At 38.0% G+C, this 27662-nt stretch overlaps 1 protein-coding gene across 1 annotated transcript in view; it reads right to left on the bottom strand.

Moving 5' to 3' along the window:
• The window catches only part of PAWR (pro-apoptotic WT1 regulator), a 79050-nt gene extending 51388 nt beyond the window's left edge, over positions 1 to 27662 (bottom strand). The window contains exon 1 of the mRNA XM_074168903.1: positions 27165 to 27662. Within this exon, the coding sequence (XP_074025004.1) occupies positions 27165 to 27662 (498 nt within the window). The remainder of the gene's footprint in view (positions 1 to 27164) is intronic.

Genomic DNA, 27662 nt, shown 5'->3' with positions numbered 1-27662 from the left:
AACAGGTTCCTGCTCATCCCTGCAGTAAAGAATGCTGGGATGATCAAACGTTTCCCTGAATGAGAACAACTGCTCTCATGTCATTTTGGTGTACAAAATTTTTATTTATTTTTTTTTTAAAAGCACAGAATAGCAGTTCTTAAGTTATCTTAAGTATTAACTTCAATTACTACTAGTTTATCATATCTACTGAAGAAACTGTTCCATATCCATTTCCCTTGCTTATTTAGTCAAAATTTCTACCTTTCTTACAACCTCTGCCTTCCCATTAACTCAAGCTGTTCACAAGAAGACTACAATAGACTTCTGCGATGAAGGTCTCAAAGATCCAGTTAAAATCCCAGGAAAAAAAGATCTGCTAAATTGCACTGTCTCTTCTTTAGTCAAGAGAATTAAATAAAACAGATCTCCCACTAACTAGCCTGGAACTGGCATCCACTCAGCATCTGCTGATCTAGATTTATGCTCCTGGATTTGCTTTTTTAATTATAATAATAATTTTATATGCAAATTTTCTGAAAATTTCTATAGTATTCCAAGGTTTCTTAGAAACCAGTATTACTGGACCAGAGAGTACTTTGGTCAACTACTGAGTCAAGTTACCTGGATGTGCTCATTTCAAAATTTTTATCCTTCCTGGAAACGATCTAACTCCGTGGAAAACCCTCTTTTGATGTGAATACCCACTCCTGTTTCCACCAGGCAGAAAAGAGAAATATTTCTTGACAAGTACTCCTAATGGCAAGCACTCATCACTGTAGCATAATACTACCCATCTAACATGAAAGACAAACCAACATGACTTAGATTACAACCAAATAATTGCCTGAGGAAAAAATGGCACATTGAAGTGTGACAAGATCCTCCAAATGAAATACAGCACTTGGCCATTGCCATGCTACCAGACCTCTGAACTGAAAGGATTCATTTTAAGTATCCAAATCGAAACAAACCCCTTTTTTTGCATTGTAATGCCCTAACAGCACACCCAGTATCAGTAACTATACTTTAAGTGAGAAAGGCAAGCTAGAGGCACAAAACCCAATACTAACACTATCACAGCTGATGGCTGACCATAAATCAAATCTAGAGCAATCAGTCCCTGGCAGATCTCTCGGGCAGATTAATTCAGCTTCTACTTGAAGGACAGGTCCAATCCAACCTGTAGTGGTCACAGCTCTCAGTAACAGATGCTGCTGTGCACTTCCAGAGGAAAGATCCGAAAGCCACTGGTTAAACCATCTCATCTATCTGTGCGTGGAGCCAAGAGCTGGAAACACTGGGGATTTATCTGACTACATTGGCTTTGATACACTACTTATTTATAAGCTTTTTTAAAAGACACAAGAATTGTAATTATTTTTTTTCTTTTTAATCAATCCAACAGGTTTTTTTATTTATTACACTCCTACAGTGCTTTAATTTGTGGTTTTCTTCCAATGCCACCCTCCACTGAGCTGCACTACTGGCAAAGCTAACCATGCTAAGCTTCTAGTTACTCAACAGTGCAGACTAAACATTTACCTCTATTTGCCACAAAGCACATGCACTATTATAGTCTATTCTTATAGACAAAATTTTAACTGAAGTATTTGTAAAGAATGCCTATTTTGAAACACAGCTTTCAATTGCTCTGTGAAACCCTTTGGCAAGGATACTGTGCATTCCTAGGAGGATTTAAATTAAGTTTGCTGCAGAACAAAACCTGGGTTACGGATAGTAACTTGGATACAGTCACACACACACAAAAAAGAGAACATTCTCATTCCTCCTGATCTTCTTACTTGAAAAACACAACCATCAACATGCAAAGTCTGTTTTAATAAGACAATGTGAGGGGGCTTTTCGTAAGTGAAAAATACAGCAATACTGTTTCAAACCAAATGACACCTGTTTGTACTTCTCAAAACTACTACAGAATCTAAGTTTTTAAAATCCTACAATATTTGAAGTTGAAGCTGCTAGTTTTAAACTGATGTGGAAAGATAATTTTACATTAAGGCCTGGAATTCTACATCTCGATTTCAAATGCAATTCCTGATTTTTTTTTTCATAGTATTAGAGACATGCTTGTCTTAAAATGATTTCTTATTTGTTCATTCCAATCTGATTTTCCCCCTCAGCCTATCAGTAGGGAATCAGAATAAAAACAGGTCTTAACATAAAAAAGAAACTTAAAACAGTCTCGTTAAGTTAAATCTTCTCAGCATTCAGTTCCCATCTTCTAGGGAATCTTCATATACATGATAATTAGTTTTCTGAAAGGGTAAGGCTTAAATGTCATTTCTTTGTGTTGTAAATTCTAATTATTCATAGTAAATAAATTAGTGATACTCTTTTATTGCTTGAAGCAGTGCAGAAGCTTGAACTAATCATACAACTGGCAAAAATTAGGAGTTCCCAAAAAAGGAAGTAAAACTTCATTCTTCACATTCCAGTAGACTTTAAAAGGGCTCCATTAACACTAACGGGGAAAGGGCCAGTGACCTAGAATTTTACTCATGGTCCAAACTATTAACGAAGTCTGAAGAATAAAGAGTAATGGGTATTCAAAATCCAACTCCTGTGATGTAGCAGGAGAATGAATAAGCTGTGCTCTAATTTACTCTGACATGCAGCACATCATGGCTGCAGAAGCAGTATGTTAGAACAGACCATCTTTCAGGAGTCACATTCTTGGGAAATGGCTGATTCCTGGGGATTCTCACACGACCTTTAGTTTCATAGCAAAATAGTAAAAAAAAACCAAAAAACAATATAATCAAACAACTCTTCTTACACACAAGTCATAAAGAAAGAAAAGGAGTTGGGGGGCAGGGGGGAGAAGTGTTATTTGAGGAGGAGACCATAAAATCAAATGGATTTTATGACTACTCTAACATTACTATTGAAGACTACTGAGCCTTACCCCATCTGCAAATTTTACATTATGGACATCATGTTTATTCACTACTGGAAGACAGAGCCAATCTGAGTATGCCCCTTAAAAAACTACCACAAACTGTCAAAGAAAGAGACTTTTACGCATGTCAATAGCCAGCTCTTGTTCCCTAGCACACGTTTTATTGATAAATAAGAACAATGAGAAGTATCAGGGTGACAAAATTACTTTAAACTTTCCCCAAATTGCTTTTGGGCTCCACAACTAGGTCAAGCACTTTATTCATGAACAAGCCATTCCACACCGTTCTGATTAACAAAGCAAGTGCAGATTTCATTTTTGTACTGCCCAAGTATAGGTTTAATATCAGCATGACTAAAGAATCAAATCAAAATCAAATGATGGACCTTATTTTCAACCCAGGAACAAAGAACAACTTCGCCACCAGAAAGTACATATTTGAGGATTCATATTGCCCATTAAGGGACACCCATTTTGACACATAATTTAGAATTTGGCTTTCTGAAAGGAAACCAAGGACACCATTCTTGAAAACACCAAGCTGAGTGATGCTTCACAAACAGTAGCATCATTCAACTTCCAAAATCATCCTGTAAAAAAAAACCCCACTATGCAGACCAGTGTATATCTAAACTTCTCTTAAAACAGCTAAGAAAGAAGAAATGTTCTTCTTAAAATACTGTAGTAAGTATTTTTCCTTATCAGCAGACAGGCAGCAAATAATTTTTATCAAAACAAACACTATCAGAATGATTAAGATGCTGGGATGGACTTGAAAAGTTACGGTATTTTTCTACTGGTCAGAATAAACATTTAATGCTGTTTTCACATTCAAATTTAAACCTCAGCTATCTGTAACTGGAGAACAGATATATTTGTATGTGTGTTCCATAATTCGCCAAGATTATGAGTCTCCTAGATGGCTGCTGCGAGCAATAGCAGAATTCTTTAAAATACTAGAAATATGTGAATACATATCTATCCAAATAAACATTGACTATTTTTGTTACTAGAAATACTTTTGGTTCTGTTAGCAATTAAAATGCTTCAGTTTAAGGAATGAGGAATAACCTAAAAAAGTATTTCCTTCTTAGAATTACTGTATTGGACATATCCTTTCTGGATCCACCTTGATTCCATCCTTGAAAGAACAGTTGAGTTAAGCTCCCCAGGCCCCAGAAACATCTGGCAAGAAAAGGATCTCAGAAAAATGTAAACTTTAACTAGCTTCTGAAAAAGAATTATCTCTCTCAATGTAATTGTCTTTGTGTCTTTTTCCTTAAAAAAAAAAACCCAGTACTTCCTTCCTAAGACGATTCAAGCAAAATGTTTTATGATTCAAAGCTCTGTGCAAAGAAGGCTTCAGGCACAAATCCAAAGATGCATCCAAAAAAAAAAGTGCAGAAGCAAACAATTTGGCAAAAAAAATCCAAGCAAACAACTAACCAGATGCATTTGTTAAGATGAATGTGTAGAAAAGTTCTCCTAAAATATACAAAGCCGAAGTTTCTGGTTTGAAACAGCCAATTGATATGCTACTACTCATTAGGAGAATGGAGAAAGATGGACTATTTAAAATTTACACACTTTATCTGGATAGATGTATACTTCTTCCTGCATCATCTGCTTAGTAAGTTACCCACCTCCAAAAAGCAAGCTGCCCTATCCAAAGGTTTCTTTACTGTTCCAACACTTACTCTACACCCTACGTGCATATTTATACACATACATATACAGTCAAGTCACAACTTATATTACACACCACATGACAAGGACTGTATATTGAGCAAGGAATTCTGAATGCACCAAATCCAGTGAAGGTCAGGTTCCAAAGGATTTGTGAACCGATGGTTCACTGAAATCAGATCAAAGTTGACAAACTCAGAAATCTCGCTCCTTTGCATAAATTGTTTTCTGCTGTTTTCTGGCAATGCATTCACTTAGATTACATTTCCTTCTCTTACATATTAATTGGCTCTCTTCTTTTCTTGGCCTTCCGTTACGGAATTTGTCAGAGCTTTATTACTACTGAAAGTGGCAACTTTCTCAGATTTAAGAAAAAGAAGAAATGGGACTCATGGGTTAAACCACAAAATATTACTTCTACCACTACTTTCCCAATAAAGAAAGAAGTTATCAACCATATACCTGCCAACCCCGTTCGTTTTCTAAAGATAAGAGGCAATTTGCATGCTTTTCACATAGATGCTCTATAAATCCTATTCCCTGCGTACGGCTGTGTGATCTTAGTGAGAAGCCAAGGGACACATGGGTGCTGCCTTTAACTATTCATTTTGCATGGCACTGAAATAAGTCCAGTGAAGGCCATTTGAAAAGGTATACTGGATGTATGAGTCCAATTGTCTTTCCAGTACACGAGTAAGACCCAGCTCCAAAATTGATCAGCCTACAGTACTAATGACTTCACATCCATTTTCCCCCTGATTTTGAAAGGCTGCTTTCCTAGGTTCCTGAGCAGGACTTGTGAGGAAAGGTGATACAAATGGAGATAATACAAACGTGAATTCAGCAAAACTTCATAAACTGGATTTGAATTTGTCTACAAAACATATTGTTTATTGAAGTCCAAAAGATACCTACCACCATTAAACTAACTTATTTTTCACAATGACTGGTGTACAGCGAGGCACATTAGGCCAACTGTATTTTCATTATAAAGTAACTTCTCAAGATGATTTTCCCAAACAAGTAAACCTGCAGTCAATAACTAGAGTAAGCAGTGGGTGTACTGACAAAGGCAGATCTATGCCAGAAATTAACTGATAGTAAATATTTTATCAAAATTAGGAACCAAAGACAAAAATAATGAAAATATGTGGCCAAAGCATAGCAGCATAAAATAAAACTGGTAAAGCCTGCCTTGGTAATTAAGGCTGCCCTCAAATTAAGTTCAAGTAAAAAAAACCACACAGCTCAGTGTATTTTAATTTTATTTGGTTCTCAAAACAAAACGCACTTAAACTTCCTAGCAGACCTTAACATCTGGAAGTGACACGCCGATTTCTGTTACAGTACTCGACCTGTGGGTACAGCACGGTGATTTCCAGTGTGTACGCTTCACAACACCTTTCCCCCTCGCTATTTAATATCAAGCGATGACTATCAAGGGACATTTTATGGGGATTAACCAGGCAGCCGCCAAATGGCTGAAATGGGTAAGCGGCCAACGCCAATTCCTTCTGCCTCATTACAGGCACATTTAAGTATCTTACAGCATAAACTAAAGCGTAAAAAAAAAAAATTATTTAAAGACTCTCCACTTTGCTTTGCAGTTCTCCTTCTAAATAAAACAGTTGAGTGGGAATTGTTCCTTCACGTTATCTTTTGTCCTGGTTTTTGTGCTGTTGCTGATGACATGCAAACAACTTAAGTCACTCCAACAGAGAAGCAAGTGACCGTGTGAACTGAATTCCTGACAAGTTCTTGTTGGATCAGCTGATGGCAGCAGTAGACATTTAGCCATATTTCAGCAAGAACTGACTCAGCCATAGTGCCATCTTCAAATCCAACATTCCCTAAAAATCAAGGGATTCAATCCAACTGCTGTGTACAAAACATTCTGAGCAATAGATGAAATATTTAGAGGACAAGATTATGCTTTGAAAAATAAAAAGAGCCTTCTGGAGATACATGGCTTTTTATAAAGCTCTTAGAAATAAACCCACCTTTCAAGGACGGTTCCATCTTTTGAAGAGGATTGGTCTTCAAAGTAAAAAGCACTCATCTATAAACTCATTAAAATTATAAGCAGCAAATGCATTTAAGCAGAAAATAAGCACATTCTTGAAAAGCTTCCCAATTAAAAAAGCCAACCTAAACATCCATGATTACACTTCCACCTATTTATACCGTAGAGTTTCAAAGGTGTTAAAACATTGGAGCAAAAACAAGAGAAAAAAAAACCCTAAACCAACAGCAAATGTTTATTTTTTTCAAACCATTTTGCAATTTGCAAAGTGATTTTTAATTTAAGAGCAAAATCTACACATACTTTTTCATCCCAACACTACCAGTTCTGTGATCCCTTGTAACACATTGTCTGAGTGAAATACATTTAAATATCTCCAAAATATCCCCCTGCCTCTTGCCACATTCCCTTCTCCCCCTCCTCACATTTTCAGCTAATACTTTGACATTACTGGCCTCACTCAACTCAATCCTGCAAATTCCTGACATTCATGTCTTCTTAATCTGAAACGTAACTTGAGGAGATGGTTAACATTTGACCTTTGCTCTACCTCAGACATACCTGGAGACAAAAAAAAAAAAAAAAAAAAAATTGAAGGCATGCAATGTGCATTCACAGTCTGAAAGGATGTTTTATTTTAAAGTTCCCAGCACACAGTCTTTAAAAAACCCAACTCATTAAAACTTCAAAAGGTAATTGAATGAAAATTCCCCTAGAAGCATAGTTTTGCATAAAGATTGCAATTGTACTTACACGAAGAATGAAGACCTCAAGCAATAAATAAGAAATAAATCTGTAGAAGTATACACCCAAGAGTCATGGTGAATTTAAGAATTAAATGGCTACCATACTAATGAAAACACTCAATCTCATTTAATTAAATTGGATACTATGGCAGAGAATGAACAACAATAAATCATACATTGATTACAGAAGTAGACATGGTACCTAACAGGCTATTAAGAAAATTAGTCAGAAACAAATTACTAAGACAAATGGAGTATCAGGTTAGGAGACAAATCAGAAATAAAGCAGCAAGCTGCTTCTGCAAAAAATCTAATCTACCTGCTTGCTCTAAATGAAGCTAAGCAAATAGTCAAACACAGTTCCCCCTGCCCTTTTCTTTCCCCTTTAACAAATAAGTTTTAAAACTGAATCTTAAAGGTTATTCTAGCTTTTAACCCTACTTTTTACCCTTTTCCTACTTTCCTTCATTACACACAGACAGAATAAGGAGTTTAGAAGCTTGCTTGCTGCACTTTAAATGGATTATTCTCTTTCTTCCCCCCTTCAATAAGTGAGGATTTTTTTGTTGCTCTATTTTGGGAAAAAGATTTACTACGAATCAAATCCTCTCAACGATCAATGAGGAATGTTGTACTGATATCACATATTTTTACCTCAAATGAACTTGTTCGGGCATACAAGCTTCATATCCTTTCTCTTCTTTTAATTACTAGGGCATACGCCTGCCAGTATCTGGCAGTGCCAGAATTTTGAGGGAAGAAAGAAAAGAAAGGGTTGGAATACCAGGGATGAACATGATTGTTTAATGAGCCGATGTCTCTTTGCTAGGAGATAGTCCCCATTTGCTGTTATCTCTATTGGCTTCAGGCATTTTGTTTGTCATACAGTTTAGGCATGACTGAACATGCCATTTTCAGATTGTTCTTGTTAAATAAAACCTGCTGCTACCACTGATTAAGGGAATGTCTTTTTACAGACATGATGTATGACATCTAAAATTTTAGTCAAGTACTGAAAAGTAAAAAATAAGGTGAATAATTTTCTTTTTTTTCCCCCAAGAAATTTTCACTTACAATTGCATTTTTCAAATCAGCCTCTACCAAGCAAAATATTTTAAGGTACAGATTTCCGTAACTACAAGCCAAGTAAACTGCAAAAACTTTGTTTTCAAACAAGCTTCCCGTACATGTAAAAAAAGGAGCAGACAGAATGTATTTATTTAAAGTCTTCTTTGGAAGGGCTGCCTATCACAGAGAAAACATGCCCTTCATGATTCAAAGCTAAGGCCCTTCCAAATCAAATCAGCTGCACTTATTTCGGTTCAAGCTTAGATGCAGAGCTGATTTCAGAGTCAGGTGGCCATCTCCACACACCAACATCTGTGACCTACCACTGAATTCTTTACACTTCTTTGTCTGGACAGGCTGCTTCCCGCCTCACCCAGTCCACTCTTGTACATCCCATTTACCACACCAGTACCATTCCCTCTAAGCTCACTTCTTACACCCAGCCATCTATTGAAGTTCATAGCATGCTGACTTACAAATAGTTTGTACATGTGAAGAGAGCTAGAAATGTATGGTTTGTAATGTTAACATTCTAAATTTATTATTCTAACACTAATATCAGCAATATGTAAGCTGCACTTAGTAACAAATGAAAGATGACTTCATTTATTTCTCAAGCTCTTCTTCAAACACAAATCCTAACACTAAAAAAATAAAGTATCCCTCCCCCACTATACTGTGATATTTTAGGGGATTAATTCATTATTAATTGAATTAATTGAAGTGCAGCTTCCTAATAAACAGTGTCACAGTGGAAGAACCATCCCTGCATGAAAGAAAAATCTGAATTTGTGAAGCTGAATAAAAGCAGGTCATAATAGAAAAAAATCCACTTTGAACTGTGGAAAAATAATTTATAGGTACTACTTCCTTTTTGCTAATCAGTAACTTTTGATACGAATAAAATACTAGCCCAACAACAGATCCTGGTTCATACAGTCCCTCCAAACTTCAACCAGAGTCCTGCTATGCAGAACCACTGACTGTGGCAAACTAACCAAAAAAAAGTCTCCTTAGCTTTTGTTTCAGATTTAGATGACTACACTAAACTATTCATTACATAAATACTACCAGTTCGATTTCTCAAATTCATGGGGGAATAAAGAGATATACATTTAAAATTTTACATTTTAAATACTGCTCGTATAAACACAACCAAGCAAATTTTAGCTTGGATTCATATACATTTATATGAACTAAAATTTTGGTCACCTGTAGTTTAAGAATGCCTGTAACATGCTTTCCATTTCAGAACCTTTAATTAAAAAACACTGTATACACAAATTGACTGGAACACACTTTTCTTTCTCCCTTCTGACACTCAAATTTTGCCACTTTACTCGCTCTTTGCCATGTGCTCACCCATTCTTCCAACACGAGTTTTGTCTGTCACATACTAGCTTTGGAAAATTAAGGGAGAATCCGGTTATCTGGTTATTTCAGATTTTAAACGGTTAACAGTAACCGCAGCCCAGCTTGTTTTTTTCCAGGATTCTTCAAAAAAGTTTATCTCAGTCTCAGAATTATGAAGAAACCCAAAAGGCTCTATAAACACAATCTCGTATGTATGTATGAGCACTGGATACATCACGCATTCAACAGACAAAAAAAGAGCAAAAGAAAATGAAGATAAAAATAAACCAAAGGACGACACAAAAGAAAATCATATAGGAAACATTACCAAAAAAAAAAAAGTTTCTTCACGTTAGGTTATTGACTAAAGTTCTGATGTTCTAGCAGCAAAGAGAATTTAATCTGTTCTAATCTTCTATTTCTTCGATTTATTATGGTAAATAAAGTATAATGATCAATGATGGCAGTAATGAAGCTGAGACATGAACTTGTGCATTTGAACACTTAGTAGCTTTTAGTTTTCTTGTTAATAAAACCTATTACAGCAAGGGTGACGTTACTCAGATAAATAATCCATTCTTATACCTGTTTAGTGAGCTGCCTGTTATTTCTCGTGTTAATCAATTCTCTACAGATACTGCAACCAGTAGTCCTAACAGAAAAGAAAATCCACAAAACTGTCTCTTCTAAACTATGTCTCTAGTTGGCTATCATTCCTTATCATCTGCTTTTTTTAAATATCAGGACATTTGTGATCTTTGTCGAAGTTCTGTAATGTATTAAGGGATCTCCACATTTTTTAATTTATCCTTCAGTTTAGCCTTTTTTGTTATTTACTACAACTCCAGTAAATCTACTTTTTTTAAAAAAATTAAAAACACCCAAACAAGTTTAAAGAAGGTTTTTACAGGCATATTTTTAAAGGGGCAGAAACACATTTTCAGGTATATCTTTACCATTCCATTCTGCCAAAGTGGTACAAGAGACATTCCTTGTAGTATTGCTGCTTCCAAACCAAGGTTTGTGACACACAGACCTCAAGTACACGACTCAATGCAAGATTTGCACTGATTTAAAAACATAGCTGTACTTACGCAACGTAGTGGCAAGTCACTAAACCCTCTTGAAGTGGGAAGCAACAGTGACATCCAAAGGTCCGAGAGTCAGCTTGAACATCACTGCATCACATTTGCACACCCACCTTTCCCAGTACTTCTAGATGGAGCCACATTAGGTCAGCGTGACTGATTAACCACAAGTTCACCAGTGCAGCAGGACCACCACGGTGCTCCCGGATCAACCTAAGTGGGATCTCAAAGCAGAACAACAATCCTCAACCTAAACTCATAAGCTGTACCAACTTCCACAAAGCTGTAGGGATGTCTACACTCATCATAGCGGAATAGATAATTAACTGATAGTTTACAGTGTAGAAAATTCACGCTGCGGATCTCAGTTTCCAGTCTCTCTGAGCCAGCTAGGAGAAAGTGCTGAAAGCTTTAGAATGTATAAACATGCAAATAATCTCCAAATCTTTCTAAATAAACAAAACACACACAAAAATTTATGAAGAATCAAAAAGGGAAGCAGAATGGTAGCTGGGAATATAACATGTTAATATACCCATTTCTAATTTTTTGGTTTGAGTCTCAAACATTCTTGCATCTTATAAAAAATGTAACATGCTAGGAGAAGTGGTTTCTAGTGTTGAGCTGCTTAGCAACACCTGCGTTCAAATAGCCTCTGGCTAAGTTTGACAAAAACTGATCTGACATATGACGAGCCCAATTTTTTTTAATCAAAAGGAAGAAGCAAACCCACAAAATGGGATTATATTAAAACACCCATTTATGTTTTAGACTAAAGAAGACTGTCAGATAATGGGATGCTCCTCAGTTTCTGCCTCAGGCTAAAAATAACTCCTACATTCTGCTGTAAAAGTCAACTGCCTGAAGTGTCTTTATTTCATGCAGAATAATTATGATGCACATCACCTTCAATAGAATACAAGATATCTTCACATGCACTCACTGTACAAGTTTTCTTAATTTTTAGTTTACTTCCCTTTTCACAAAGAATTACCTTTAGGGTTTCTATGTTTTTCTAGCCATAGGAGTTCATTAAGAAGTATTAAGGACTCTGTCCTTTTTCAATTCTTTTGGTTAGTAACAGATCAGAAGAGAAGAGAAGAGAAGAGAAATAGGCTGAACAGAAAATTCTTCCACAGATGTGTTAGGACCAACTAAACTCTAACTATGCCATTATTCAGAAGTGTCTGAATGGAGGCCCCTAAATATTTGATTGTCAAGTGCGGGCTCCTAATTTAGTTGACAAGTACATTCCAAGTGCCCGATTCCAATATACATCACTGGAATGCTTCATTAGAGAACTTATCACACCAAATGCATGCTACTTACTTAAACATTCAGATGCAGACCTCCAAATTTGAAAAATTATCTCATTTCTGAGTTTACCAGGGTATTTAATACCTTTGTGAAAGAAATGTGACTTCTTTGTGAAAGAAGTGCTTCATTAATATGACATCATTAATGTGAATTCATTAAAGTGACATCAATATCATCAGACTTCCAGCAACGCTTTGCCACTGTAGTACAAACTTCCCTAATACCCAGGTCTGTAACATCCTTCAGAGTGTGATTGCATGCTGTTCCCATCTCATTTTTTTCCTCCTCAAAGCAGAAGCCTACAATGTGTTATGCTCAGATTTCATGAAAAGAAAATGAGAAATCTGTAAACTAATAATGTAAGGCCCAAATATATCATTTAACCTCTTCTCAGCGTACTACAGCAGTAATGAATGTAATTTAAAACAACAAAAAAGAAGGTTTTTTGACATCAAATACTAATGTGGAGCATCTCAATTCACCACATTGCCTTTTTTTCTTAAAGGACAAACCCAAAGGACTGCTCTGCAAAACCTGTCTGTGCAGTCAGTTTTTAAATCATTCAGCTTGTCTCAGTATCTTACAGATGTTTGTAGCTTTTGTCTGACTGAAATGACAGCGTCATGCAATTATCCTTTGAAGCACAACATTACACAGAAAAAACTAAATCTTTCATCTTGGAGTTAATACATTAATTTAAGTAGCGCTTTTTCACATAAGGATCCGAGATCTTTTATAGGTAGGAAGAAAATGGAAAAGCTAAACATGGCTCTGTAACGGACAGAAGTTCAGCAATGATTTAGAACAGGTCTAGAACACAATCTGCTACAGGACCGAGCACTTCCAGGTTCCACTCCACCTCCCACATTCCAAAATACCCAGATCTTTACTCAAACCAGACTTCACAGAAAACTTCCGATTTAAGTATGTAAGAAGTTACATGACTATTTACATAAAAGCCTACAATACCTAGAAAAAAAAAGCCTAGGAAAAAAAAAAAAAAAAAGAGAGAAAGATATGCTTTTGACTTTCTGTTCTAGAGGCAACTCCAGTAGTAACCAGCTTCAGGAAAAATTACTCATTGTTAAATGGTACCTCTGAAATTATAATCGTTTGAGTAACAGTATGAAGAATAGAGCAAACATGCAGGGATCTTCCCTGGGTTCCAGGTTACACGTGCTGAAATTGTGTTTCTACATTCTAAAGAATGTGTGCCATATAACACGGGATGAGGAGAAAGGCTCTGAAAGGCTGAGAGAGCTGGGACTCTTTAGCCTGGAGAAGAGAAGGCTGAGGGGAGACCTTATCGATGCTTATAAGTATCTGAAGGGTGGGTTGAAGGAGGAGGGAGCGAGACTCTTTTCAGTGGTTGCCAGTGAGAGGACGAGGGGCAACGGGCACAAGCTGGAACATAGGAGGTTCCACTCAAATATGAGAAGAAACTTCTTCACAGTGAGGGTGACAGAGCCCTGGAACAGGCTGCCCAGGGAGGTTGTGGAGTCCCCTTCTCTGGAGATTTTCAAGACCCGCCTGGATGCAGTCCTGAGTAACAGGCTCTGACATGCTCTGGGCAATCCTGCTTCAGCAGGGGAGTTGGACTAGATGATCTCTATGGTCCTTCCAACTCTAATTAAATTCAGTGAAAAATTCAGTGAAATTCAGAGAGCTAATCAGTTAACTAAGGTATTAGTAAGGCATTGCCAAGTACTGTTGTCTGACCGGTGATCAGTATGACTTTCGATACTCGGCTTCAAGTTGAAAACATAAAAGATTGAAGTCATGCTACTATTTCAGGTGGGATTTAGTATACAAAAAAATTAATAAGCCCCATCAGCACAAATAAAAAATAACTGCTGCCAAACTAAGAACAACTACCTTAAAATACTTTTTTTTTAAAAAAAGGGGCTAGTAAGGCTGACCTAGCTCTGACTTGGCAAAGCATGGCTTAGTTGATCAATAACAATAATGAATATTTCCCAGCTTAACCTGCGAAGATAAAAAAGTGCTTTTATGGAAGAAATTGAGATTATATTTCACATCATTGACTAGTCTGTTCATTGCACTTTGGAAGAATTATTCAGATGAAATTAGTTCTAAAAGCTCTTAGAGCAGACTAAGAGTTCTTAGAGGCCTTTCTAAATGGCTAATCACAGTACACTGCTCTTTGAAGAGCTTTTTTGAAGTTAGGTTTGTTTAATAATCTGCTTCAGGGTACCAGAACATTAATGAGCTTCTAAAGTTGCAATAAAGGTCATCTTTCATAAGCTCAAAAGATCTTGAAGAACTTACTTATTTTTTAAATTCAGGAACATATCAAATTCAAAAGCTTCATATTCCTGGTCAGAAAAACAACTGTTCTTTAAAAAAAAAAAAGGGGGGGGCGGAGGGGAGGGAAGAGAAAAGCTGCTTTGTAAAAAAAATAAAAATTATTTAGCATAACAGTTTCCTGCTTCTAACCTAAAAAAAAGTATGTAAATACGTACCTAAACACTGAAGAGGACAAGAAGAAACATGCAAATAACTTGTTTCTCATTTGCTACCATCTAATTTAGTACTCAGTATCAAAAACTTCTCTACCTTTTCCAATTATAAAAGATGTAGGTCAGCTTAATTTCCTTTAGTGCTGCTGGCTCCAAAGAGGAGGTAAAACAAGACAAAAAGCACTATGTAAACAGTTAAGAAACTATTTTAAACCAATGACCCATTCAAGAATGAATATCGCTTTTGTTTATTTTGCCACTTCAATCATTAGGAGCTAGCTTATGTAGCTCTTATCCATGTACAGTTTGTAAACACAGGAGCCTCAGTCTGTACACGTAGCAATTTCTACATACAAGCAAAAAAAATTCAAGTGATTGGCAATGCTCAAGTAATTTTCCCCTTCCTCTCCCTAGAACAAAATACAGAAGTGAAAAGACAAAATATACAAAAAAACCAAACGTCAACATTTTTAAGCTCAAGCCAACTGTTTATCTGGTAGGGCCTGGATACTTCTAGATGTTATAGCACACAGGCTTCTTATCTGAATTACTACACAAGTAAGAGATTGGGTTTTATAACTAAAGAGGACATTACAGAAGAGATGGTTATAGAAAATAATTTGCTGTTTTGTACTAAACAACCACATGCAGTTGGTTCAGGTAACAAGATATTTATGTTTCCACTTCAAAGGTCTTTAATAAGAAACTTATTTCAAAAGTCTGCCCTTATTACAAATTCTGGTAAACTAAAAGGACCTGGTTAGTGAGGTCACCTGAACTTGGCTGCACAAGAACTTTTATGAGGATCCAGAACTTCTCATTGAAAGTGGTACAACAGTCAGGGCCTGTATCTTAAGAGAAGAGCATATAAAAAAATGTCTTAACCAGTCTGGATGAATAACCTACTTCCAAAAACAAAAGCCTACCAGGGAACATGTGGTGAATGGATCAGCCAAAAAACCCTTATCTTCAGATACGGTTCCACAGGAGCTTAAGCCAAGGTTTACATCAGATGAACCATCTTCCTCAATAGATAAACCACAAAAATCTAAAAGTTAAGTGCTTGCACAGAGCGAGGAAAAGCATCACAGTCCCCCTCCAGTAAAAAAAACCAGTCCTAAGGGACAGCAGTAGATTGATGGCTGTAAGTAACAGGTTGTCAAACAAGAACAAGAGAATAGACCAGAGATCCTGGCAAACAAAACAAAATTAAATTAGAAAATGCCTTTTAGTCATTATGACAGCCTTGCTCTAGAATAACTAGTGAACAAGGATCATGCCATGGGGATAACAGGTACCACATTAGGTTCTTTGGGGGAAGAGGAAGAAATTATAACCATAAAAAGGTGGCTCATCATATATAAGGGTTCTTAGAAACGCGGACTTCATTGCCCAATGATTTTTTTTGTATGCTAACAGTCTACACAGGTTCAAGAGGAGACCGAATGAGTACTTGGCAGATAAATATATAGAAATTAAAATGAATTTAGTAACCTTCATCTGTTGCTGCAAGTCTTCAAGATGAAAACTGCCAAGAGGCTAGAAAACTAATTCACAGCAAATACCTGATAAGATTTCTACATTGGTTTTCCTTACTCTGTGTCTGTTTATGGCCACTGTAGGCGCAGTGGCTAGGTGGCTCCTAGTCAGATGCACTATAACCACTCTTATTTTCTTGCAGTGCAAAGAGGAAAAATTAAACTAGAGCTTTACAAATCCATTAAATGCACCTTATTTGCATAGAGTAGGAAGAGACTGGTCTGGGCGACTGCAGGTTCCAACTGAAATCCTATGTTGGTGATTGGAACTAGATGATCTTGAAGGTCCTTTTCAACTTAAACCATTCCATGATTCTATGTTCCTACAAACACTAGACTGTGTATTGCATGGAAAAAAAAAAATATCATAAAATACACTGCAGACAAGTAGGACATGCATAGGTTCCTGTGACTCGGAAAAAGAATTAGCAAGGGCAAAAAGTGCTGAGAGGAGGAAAGGTGAAAGATGGGACATCCCAATTGCTGCTTGCTTGGCTTCTGCCTACCACTCTGGTCTCTGCTCATTGATGTACTTGTCTTAGACACTATATACACAGACAAACAGCAGTTACTCTACAATACTTTTTCCACATCTGTGTGCTGTATGCATTCTGCCTGCCCAGCTATCATGCCTCTGTGCCTCAGATCTCATTACAGCACCTCTTATTTCTGCTGAATGAAGCATACCTAGGTTGTTGCTCTGCCAAAAAACAAAAAGCATCTTTTTTCCAGTTGTCCCAGGCAGCCACCAAGTATAGAGCTAGGCTCTTTGCAGCAGTGCATGCCAGAAGACAATGGACATAAATTTAAAGGAGAGAGGTTCTGACCAAAAGAAGGGAAAACACTTTCATAATAAGAACAGTCAAGTACTGGAAGGGTTGCCCAAAGAGGCTGTCCTGTCTTCATTCTTGGAGGTTTTCAAGACCTACCTGGATAAAACCTTGAGAAACCAAGTTGGATTAAGGACCTCCTAAGATTCCTTCCAGCCTTAATCACACTTAGATTCAATGTCTACACACAGAAAGCACTCAGTGCTGCCCCAGACAATGCTTCTACAAGTCTCTCACCTACTAAAGTCTCCAACTTGAAGATTCAAAACATTAGTTACCTATAGAGGCTTCAGATCAAGAAAATTAATGCTATCTCATTTTTGATGAAGTACTGCAGAACACACTGTGCGAAGCCCATGCCTAGCACATATTTTTTGTTTCATAGTTTTGTTTGAAGGGTGAGAGGTAAGGTAGATAAAATCTGAAGTTGACACAGTGTTATTTTGTTTCTCTGAGGGTTTTCTGTTTGATATGTTTTGTTTTGTTTTTTAAGCTTACCTTCACCCAGGGTGATGTTCTCGTATTAGGCACAAAACCTGGCCACATTTAAGATGACGTGATTATTACATGGTAAGACTATACGATAGAGTTGCATATGACATTTGCAGGCCTAGAGTAAGAGACCTAAATGTTCCATCCAGTCCTTCCTAGGAACATGCAAGCAGACCAAATACAATAAAATCTTGAAATAAAACATCAGGGTTGTGGTTTTTATTTTAATTTCCCATGACCTTGTGAAGCACGGGAAATAGTCATCCACCTACGCTCTTCCAATTGGAAAATCTTTAAATACACAATTCCAACTTTAAAAAAAAAAAAAAGTAGCAGAGAAAAACCTACATGAGCTTGCATCTATGTAATGAATGCAAACCAGATAGTTTTAAGAAATCAGTACAAACTTATGTGGAACTGAACACTTAACAGTGACCTTTCCAGAAGTGCCCAGTACATTTCAAGCTACAGGAGGATTTAGAAAACAACTATGCTCCAGAGATGCAATGAAAAAAGACGCATGAGAAGTTTGTGCCAATAGATATTTTGCATATTAATTAATATTATCATATTTAATTTCAAGTTGGGGTGAGATTTGCTTTAACTTTTCCTTGTGAAAAAGGAATCTATTCCCCTCAGCCCCTACTGTGATATACAGAAACTATGGTTTTGGCACAGAAAGTGTTATTTATCTTAAGCAGCACAGATAGATCTGCTTAAACTCAGTTGCCATCAGAGATGCGCGAATATTCAAGTTCCATAAAGCAAAACTGAAATAGGGTAAGCTATAGTCTGCCAGGCGTAAGTCAAGAGTTGGATGGCTTTTATGGGATGGTTTTTTGCTTCTCTCACATAGGAGGTAGAGGGTTATTTGTCTTGGGAGGTTTTGTGGTTTGGTTTTTTTTTTAGCTTGGTTCTTTTGAAAGTAGCACATCTGGGATATAGTACATTCAAAGCACAAACACCCTGCTGGAAAGTTATAATGCAAGTCTGGAGAAATTATAAAATAATTCACAAGGCTTCTGGTAATTTATGAATGACTGCAGAAATTAATCCATTCATGGTATTCACTACACTGTATCCTCAGAGGAAGTTACATGTGTGGAACTAAGTGGAGAATGGTTGCATTTTTTATTTTTTTTCCATTTTTTAAAATTAATAATAATTTATGGAAGCAGTACACACAAATAAAAGAAACTGTTAAAGACACAAATGACAAAGAAATCACAACCCCCAGTCTAGACAGAAATCTCTCACTCTTTTTATTAAAAATGCCCTCTCCCTTTTTTGAGGGAGTATTCTTCAGCCTACTGAACCTACAGTAGAAAAATAAAAAAATAATTATAGACTAATTTACTTTTAGCTTTGGAAATTAAGAACTAGAATCAGCACAGTTTCACTAGAAAAAGTCAAACAAAAGTTAAAATGGGGTAGTCTAAAATGCTGTAATTTTTTCCTTCCAGTGAAGAAAACAAAGATGAAAGTCTAATTTTATCCTACAATATATTTTGTATTTCATCATTTATTCCAATGATCTCCTTCCTGATGTGTTCAATAAATGAGTCTCTCAGTGATTAGTTCTGAATATTCTGATTTGGGATGAATAAGGACCCCCAAAGTCATGAAGGCATTTTGAAGACAAAATTCCAAATGTTGAGGTTTTAGAAGCAGCAACTTTGGAGCGCTTCTCCATTTACTCTTTCATTTGTTCAACCTTCAGGGTTTACTCATTAAGTTATTATTTCCTCCACAACTATGAATATTAGAACTTACTTTTGAAAACACTATTACAAATACCCAAGATTGCTATTTAATCCCATTACCTTCAGAAGACAGTTCTAAATAAATGTTCCAAGAGATGAGATAACAAAGGTGGATTCAACTGGAGAATGAAGCCAAAGCACCAACTTATTATTCATCATTCAGGGTAGTTTCATTAAAATATTATGAACTCCTAGGGCTTTATAATATTGTTTAAAGGTTAAATAGTTAAATATCAAAATACCATGAGTCTTCCACAGAAAATCTATTTTAGTATTACTCTTCCGAAGTATTAATAGCTTCGTCTACCTGAGATGAAGAGAGCAACAATATGGACTGACCTCTTGGTATCTTTCAAATTGCTTATTCTTTTGTCCTGAAGCCTTGGAAAAAGCAAAAGTTTCCCAGCACTTTTGAAAAAGAAACTAGAAAACCCTAAACAATTTCTCTCACATAGACTATTTTAATGATTCAGCTGTATTAGTGTACACAGCTCTCATGTTTGGGTTTTCTGCACCAGCAATTCCAGAAACTCTGAAAGTTTCCTTCAAAGGTGAAGAAGGGCCTTTGACTTGGCAGTAACCCTGTAGTAACCTTTAAGCCAATCTGGTTAAATACAGGCCACAGAAGTGTACTATTAGGTGGTGGAAAGCTGGCTGCATCTTCAGGCTCAAAAGGTGGAAATCAATATTATAAACTTTAACTGGCAGCCAGTTAAGTGGTATCCCTTAGGGGCTTTACGCAACACCTTTACTAACAACCTGAACAATGGGATGGAAGGTTCTCTAAGCAAGTTTGTGGCTGACACCAAACCGGTAGGGACGGGTTGAGAGGCTGGAAGGCAGAGCTGCTATTTAGACCAGCCTAAACAGGCTGAATATATTCAAAACTTTACCAGACAAGACCCTAAGCAATCTGATCAAAACTGGCCCCACTTTGAGCAAGAGATAAGACCAGTCGACTTTTTCAGAGATGCCTTCTAATCTATATTACTGTTATGATTCTTTTCCTATTACAGTGTAACGTACTATACACCAATACTGAAAAATCTTTAGTACCTAGCTATAAACACGTGATCAGACCGAGGGGCAGGTTGTCTATATTTGTCTCTTGTGATGAAGTTTCAGCTACAGTATAACCTTACAATAGTATTATTCATATTTAGGATACAAGTTTAAATCTCTTGAAATTAACTTGGAAGTTATTATATCCACATTTATAGGTCTGAGCCACTAGTTTCAAATAGCCAAAGCAGCAGAAGTTTCTTTTTGATTTGTAGGAAACCACCAACCTACCATTTAAGTGAAACATTTCTAATTTGAGGCATTTTTATAAAACAACAATAATTAAACATTTTCAGAGCAATTACTTGTTACAGTGAAGTTAGATACAACTTTTGAAAAAGCTGTCAGATAAGTATTTTTTAGCAATACTCGGCAGCATGTTCACTTCAGTGCAATAACTGGTCATAACAGCACTTCTCTCCCTGTGCTTTTCAATGAGACTGAAGTCACCCAACTTCCACTGGAAAGCAAGATGCTTCATACATTTCAGTGCAAAAGTAGACAAACGTACAGCTGGCAGGCTGTTTCCGCTCTTTGCCCTACAACATTTTTTCCAGGTTATCTTGTCTTTTAAGTAAGCTTTAGGAACAAACCACGATAGGATAAACAGTGTTTCAGTCTTCAGTACTCAAGAAAGAGACTAGACAAGAGCACAACGGAGTATTTATCTTTAGTCAACCAACATCTACATTTATTTAAGGTTATTGGCTACATGACAGACTGGCAAGAAAAGGCAGTAACTGGCAAGGCTGAACATTAACAAGCTTTCAACCACCAATTACAACCTAAACTAAATACTTCTCTTACTTGCTGTAGAATTCAGTACTCAATAGAAGAGGAAATACTTTACTTACATTGCATTTATTTTTCCACCTAGTAACTGTATCATTTCAGATGATTCACCCCAAAACATGAGTGAAAAAAACCCAACCATATGATGTTTTCCAATTACACCTAACTATTAAAGGATCATTTTGAAAACCAACCTTTCCAAAATTGCACTTAGAGATAAATGCAAAATCAAAATAATTCAGAGAGAAAATTAACGTCTTCTGATACTTCTCCATCCCTGTCCTTCCCACTCCAGTAGGAACGAGTGCTGAACTAAAAAGAATTAAGTATGTGAAACAATCGGTACTTTTTGGTTGAATCTTGTGAATTCCAGCTGTAGGTACTGGTCTACAATCTGCTTCTCTACAAAAACAGCTTTATTAAATTCAGCAAGAATAAAGTTATCCATATCACCTCTTACAGAGAAAATACACTACTACCATATATATTTTCCATCAGAAAACTACTGTACTATCTAGCCTTATTCCAAAACAGTGCTGTTCTAGGGTATACAGACCCTAGGTTTGGAAGATGCACATGCAGTGATTTAAAAGTTGCTACAAGGCTTCCGGAATTGAAAATAAATTTAGAAATCTGTAAAGTTACGTGATTTATTTGACCAAATATCTCCCTTACCTGGCTAACTGTCAGGATACTAAAACATACCGTTAAACATGTGGGTGTTGAAAAAGAACAGGTATATAAGTTTATCATGTGCTAAAAACAGATGGAAAGAAAAAAAGAACATGCCCTTGAACAGGTATTGCCCAGAAGACTGGTCAAAATCAGAATTTACAAAGGCATCAACAGCAAAACAGACTGCATGTAAACAATCTTGGTAAGATCCTTTTACCAAACTCCGAGAAGGCTTATATTGCTTCTTTCACCCTGCCAGATTTGAAGGAAGAACCATAAATGGAACTGTAAGAAGATGAATGTCTTCACTAGACAAAGCAAACAGGATGATGGCCTAACATGAATGGTCATCCAGGTCAAAAAACATATTTCAGACTTCCGTCACAACACCCATACCTCTGTATGGATGGTAAGGGTATTAGCAGTCAGAAATGGGGGGGAAGGAGGATGTGTGTTCCCATATTTTGAACAACACTTACTGAGACTTTTTTTTTTCCCCAAAAAAGAAGCTGTTTTACCAGAAAACGCACAGAGATGTTGGACAATGCAAAGGCACTACCTTATCCATATGAAGAAATGGCTAGAACTGCTCTTTCATTTAACTTAATCTTTAGGTAGGGAATCACTAAGGAAGATACTGCAGAAGGCAAACTTCTGGTCAAAAGAGTTCAACCACTAGAACAGGATTCCGCGGCTCACTCTTGTTTCCAGCCGTTCAGGGAAGGATTTCAATTACTTTACAACGTACCCGGTAATTGCTACGCTTGACACATTTGGCATTTAAAGTTTCCTTAAGTTTTTCCAACTGGAACACAGCAACATTCTGTCAGTACGCAATTCAGCATGCTGGAGTATTCCAGTAGCAGGAACTCTTTCTTTCCCCACAGAAAGAGCTCGTTGCTGTCTGCTTACTTAAAACACCGCTATTTGGTACGACGCTAATCGAGCACCACACAGGCAGTGCCTTCTACAGAGACAAGCAGAGTCCTAGCTTCTGGAGTGGTTTCAAGAAATCATACCCTTATAGCTGTTAACAAGAAGATAATTGCTGAACCAGACTGTCTGAACATCCCATGCAGATTCCACATTTGAATCACTTCTACCTTTTCCACTCTTAGTATCTCCAGTATTTCCCACAAACAGGTCAGGAGACTGTTGTGTCTCGAATCTGGCAGCTTCACATGCAAAATATACGGATACGAGTTCTTGAACACCTTTTTAAATCATTCATCACCCTGTTATTAACAGAACACTTCTGAATTTAGATGACTTCCACCTGGTTAGGTGAAAATGTAAACTTTGTTCATAAGCACACATTAAATAAACCCCAGCTATCTAACTGTCCTTCCTCGATGGACCAAAATTTTGATTATATATACACTTTTTTAAAAAAGGCAACCACAAAACCAGTTGTCATTCTCCTGGTTGGGGTTCAGAAAGAACTTACCCACAGTTATGCCAGCAGAATCCTCCAGTGTAAACAGTTACAAAAGTAAAGCTGCACTTTCACCAGTGCAGCTTGTTTTGCTTGGAGCAGGACAGAAGAATTACTATAACAATACAAAACATAACTCTTATCCTATATGTGGGTCCTCACAAAGCACTGTCAGTGCAGCGTAACGGGAACTCTGTGTGTTTCTTGGACAGATACTAGCACAGCTGTAAATGAGAAAAATGTTACAAATAAGCTTCACACCTGCATCAAGTGAATACTGAGAAACACTGTTGATTAAACATGGCTAAAAATGGTTATACAGCTTAATATTTAAAAAAGGAAACTCTCACGTAGTAGTGATAATTACATACAATTTAGTTACCTTTCACAACCTGAAGAACTGTTATGAGGCAACAAAACCCAAATCCTACAGCACTTAATATTTAGAGTGAAATTGACTTTTAAGATTCAACAAGCTCTCAAGAAACTACTTTACAACCACTGAAAGGGAAAAAAATCTGCAAGTATTTCAGAAGCCATTTTCAAAAGCCACCATTACTTAGATAAGCACTAGTGCTGAGAAGATAAAAAACAGCCTTTACTTGTATGGCCTCTAGTCAGACTGACATAAAGTGCCACTACTCCCAACCTGTCACCGTCTGTTTTCACAGCTTCCCCTACAGTTTCTGTCCTCCACCAACTTCAATACAAAATACATTTTAGACACAGGACTCTTTAAGACCTGGATCTATTGCCTTTCTATTGAACAGAAGAGAAATTAATCATTAATGAATAACGATCTGCTAGCATTTTTCATGGCTATTTGAAGATAACTGAAACAACCGAAACTTTTCCTTTCCTTACTCTACCGCCTTTCATATATGATTAAATTCTCCAGCTGCATTGCAACTGAAATTAGAGCCTACTTCTTTGGGATAAAATCTGGTTTTGTATTCCAATCTGGGCCGAGAAGCTTCTAGGCACTACGTATCATCTATGAATGCATTTTGTCAACAGTTACCCATTTTAATTTCAGAGTATCAGAATTTCCTCTTATCATCATTCTCCACCATAGCGGCAGGCTGATCATAAAAGGAAGATGCTTAGCATAAGATGGCAACTGCTTTCTAGAGAAAGACTATTTTCTTGAAAAATAAGACAATAAAACACCCAATAAATCTCTAAAAAGAACATCTCCTGAAAGTAATTTTAAACTATAACACGCAGAGCTATGAGTGCTAAGTGGTTAAATTCAGTATGTACTACTACCAAGTCACTACGGCTGGAGCACCTCTCCTACAAAGACATGCTGGGAGAGTTGAGGTTGTTCAGCCTGGAGAAGAGAAGGCTCCGGGGGGACCTTACAGCAGCCTTCCAGTACCCAAAGGGGGCCTACAGGAAAGATGGGGAGGGACTCTTTATCAGGGAATGTAGTGATAGAATGAGGGGTAACAGTTTTAAACTGAAAGAGGGGAGATTTAGATTAGATATTTGGAAGAAATTCTTTACTGTGAGGGTGTTGAGACACTGGAAGTTGTGGATGCCACATCCCTCGAAATGTTCTAGACCAGGCTGGATGGGGTTTTGAGCATCCTGGCCTAGTGGGAGGTGTCCCTAACCATGGCAGGGGGGTTGGAACCAGGTCATCTTTATGGTCCCTTCCAAACCAAACCATTCTATGATTCTATAGCATGGTAAAGCTAAACCTAGCATCTAATGAGAAAGACAGCAAGAAACTGCAGAGTTGAAGATTTTGAACTTCATTACTCCAACAAGTCACTATTTACATCGCAGCCTACTTTTGCCTGAGAACTTGAACTGACCATGTTGAATCAGTGCTTTAAAATATTTTCTCATAAAAAAATAGATATATGAAAGACAGCACAAGTAAATACTCTGCAAAACTTTCATTAGTATTCACATTTGACACTGGACACAATTTTTGAAGCTGTGTACCATCAGGAATGATCTAGTGTTCCCTAGTTAAATAATTCTTAGGAATGCTTGTGGTAATGATTAAAAACATTTAAGAAATGTGAAATACTGAAAAGAGATAGCTTTGCATAAGTATGTGCCAGTCAAAAATGCAACGTGTACTAGTTTTCCCAACAATACCTTTATTGGGGTATTATTATACACAACAGGTACCTACGTTTTAAATTTGACTCCAAAAACGTGATGGAATGCTTAATTGGTAGTTACAGAAGTAATTAGTAAAAAGATACAAGAAGTTTCCAAGAAGTGCCAACGCATGGTGACAGGTAGCAAAGTTATTAGGCCCTCAGAAATATGGGAACAGGCGAGAACTTGCTTCTCAATGCCTAACTATGTTAACCTTAGTAAATAAGCCATCCTTAACAATGCAGCAGAAATTACAGTAGCAAATTCACTCTTAAGATTCTAATGGCTGCTGGGCAAGGAATGTGTTTTCCTGGAAAGAAAAGCGTATTCTGAGCAATACTTAAACAAAACAAGCAAAAACCCCAACCACCACCGAACCAACCAAACTAGCAAACCCCAAACCACATCACCCAAAACCCACCAAAGGAACAGTGGTTCAGAAAACTAGTTCAAAGAACTAGGACACTATTCTCAAAGAGCGAAAAGAAACCCACCATTCAAAAACCAAAGATAGATGATGACTGGAGCTGGCTACACAGCAGAGGCGCCTAAAATCTGATGTCGTACACTGCTTGCTGCAATGTGCAAAACTGGTATTAATCGGGCTAGGGCTAGCTGACTTAGGGAAGATACAGCTTTTTAAGAACTCCTATAGAAGCAAAGGGGGCAGCTATTTAGTGGGCTTTGTATAAAACCGACCACAACCTAGGAAGCTTGCATACTCTGAAGCCACAGAATTGAAGAACTCGCTTGTATTCCTCACTTTCCAAAGCAACAACATTGAAGACCTATGCCAAAACCCTTCACCTCAAACTAAAGACTATGCAAGTAATTATTCTCAAAACACATTATTATAAAGATTTCTACTGCTCCTAAAACTCATTCCTCACCTTCCAACACCTTCTCGCATGAAAGCTTCTGCTGTGAAAGCGCCTAGGATGTCACAAAAAAAAGGATTAGTGACTTCAGGTATGGAAAACATGATTTCATGTTTTCCTGCTGCTTTAGAAACAAAGATCTTACTTTCCAGTGTTATTTTAATAATCCATAATGTTAAGCAAAAGAAGAACTACAAGCTTTTTCTACAGAGATGGTGGTCATCACCATTAGTGCAAAATTGTAGACTAAAATCCAGCTCTGTTCAAAGTTTCCTGTGGCCTTTCTTATTAACTGCAAAAAAGCTAAAAAACTTAGTTATCATTCTTCTGAATTCCTCTAGGAGTATTATAAATCAATGCCAGATTTTTATACTAGTAGCAAACCACAGAGGACACTGGTGTTGGCTGATAAAAATATCTTCCTCTGCCTTCAAAAAAATGCTCTTTTAAACCACTACATTTTTTCCAGTGCAGAAAATTCTTTTGGGTTCCAAACTGAATAATATTTACACCTGAACGTCTATTGAGAGCCGATAAATCAGTTTTCTTTCATTACTATTGTTTTGACCGTACTTCAACAGACACGTGTCTCGGTTTGATCTTCCAACAGCCCTGGAACTTACCCTCTGCCAGCGAGAAGACATTAAAGAAATCACAGGTCTTGACAGGTCTAGTTTATGTAGAGTAAATGGCACCTCGTCTTGTTTGGATGCCGCACGACCACAGTGTAACCCTCAGACTGCGTGCAGGCCTTCTGAGGAAGTGCGGTGTGGGGAGAAGGCTCCGCCACCGCGGCTGGCCCATGCCAGGAGCCCCGCCACGGGCGAGGTGCGCTGGGGAGAACCGCACCGTCGGGCACCGCTGCCGCCCCCGCGGGACCGAGTGCCCCCCCCCCAGCCTCCCCCGCGGGCTCACCTCGGCGGCCGGGATGTTCACCACACCTGTCGACCTCCTCTTCTCCCTCAGCTTCCTCTTCTCGATCTGCCCCTTCCCTTTCCTAGCGCTGGGGCCCGAGCTCTTTCCTTTGGCGGCCAGCTTCTCCTCGCCCTCGGGGGAGCCCGGCGCGGCGGCGGGAGGGGGCTTGGCGGCAGGTTCAGACCCCCGCACCCCGGAGAGGGCCGGCGGCGGCGGCTCCTTGGCGGGGACGGCCCGGCTGGAGAGGCTGAGGCAGTTGAGGGCCCCGCCGGCGGGGGGCGCCGGGCGGTCGGTCGGGGGCGCCGGGCCACCGGGGGGCAGGTTGTTGTTCAGCTCGGCGGAGGAGGCGCCCCCCGCGGGCCTGGCCTCTCCCCCGGCGGCTGCCCCCGCCGGGGCCGGCGGCGCCTGCTTCGCCCGCATCTTCTCCCTCTTGGCTTTCCACTCCTCTAGAAAGTCCGTGGTGCTGCCCCCAGCGCTGCGGTAGCCGCCGGTCGCCAT

The sequence above is a fragment of the Numenius arquata genome, chromosome 2 (genome assembly GCF_964106895.1).
Source record: "Numenius arquata chromosome 2, bNumArq3.hap1.1, whole genome shotgun sequence".
Taxonomy (NCBI): domain Eukaryota; kingdom Metazoa; phylum Chordata; class Aves; order Charadriiformes; family Scolopacidae; genus Numenius; species Numenius arquata.
The sequence above is the reverse complement of the archived record's forward strand: the minus strand, read 5'-3'. Positions and strand labels throughout refer to the sequence as shown.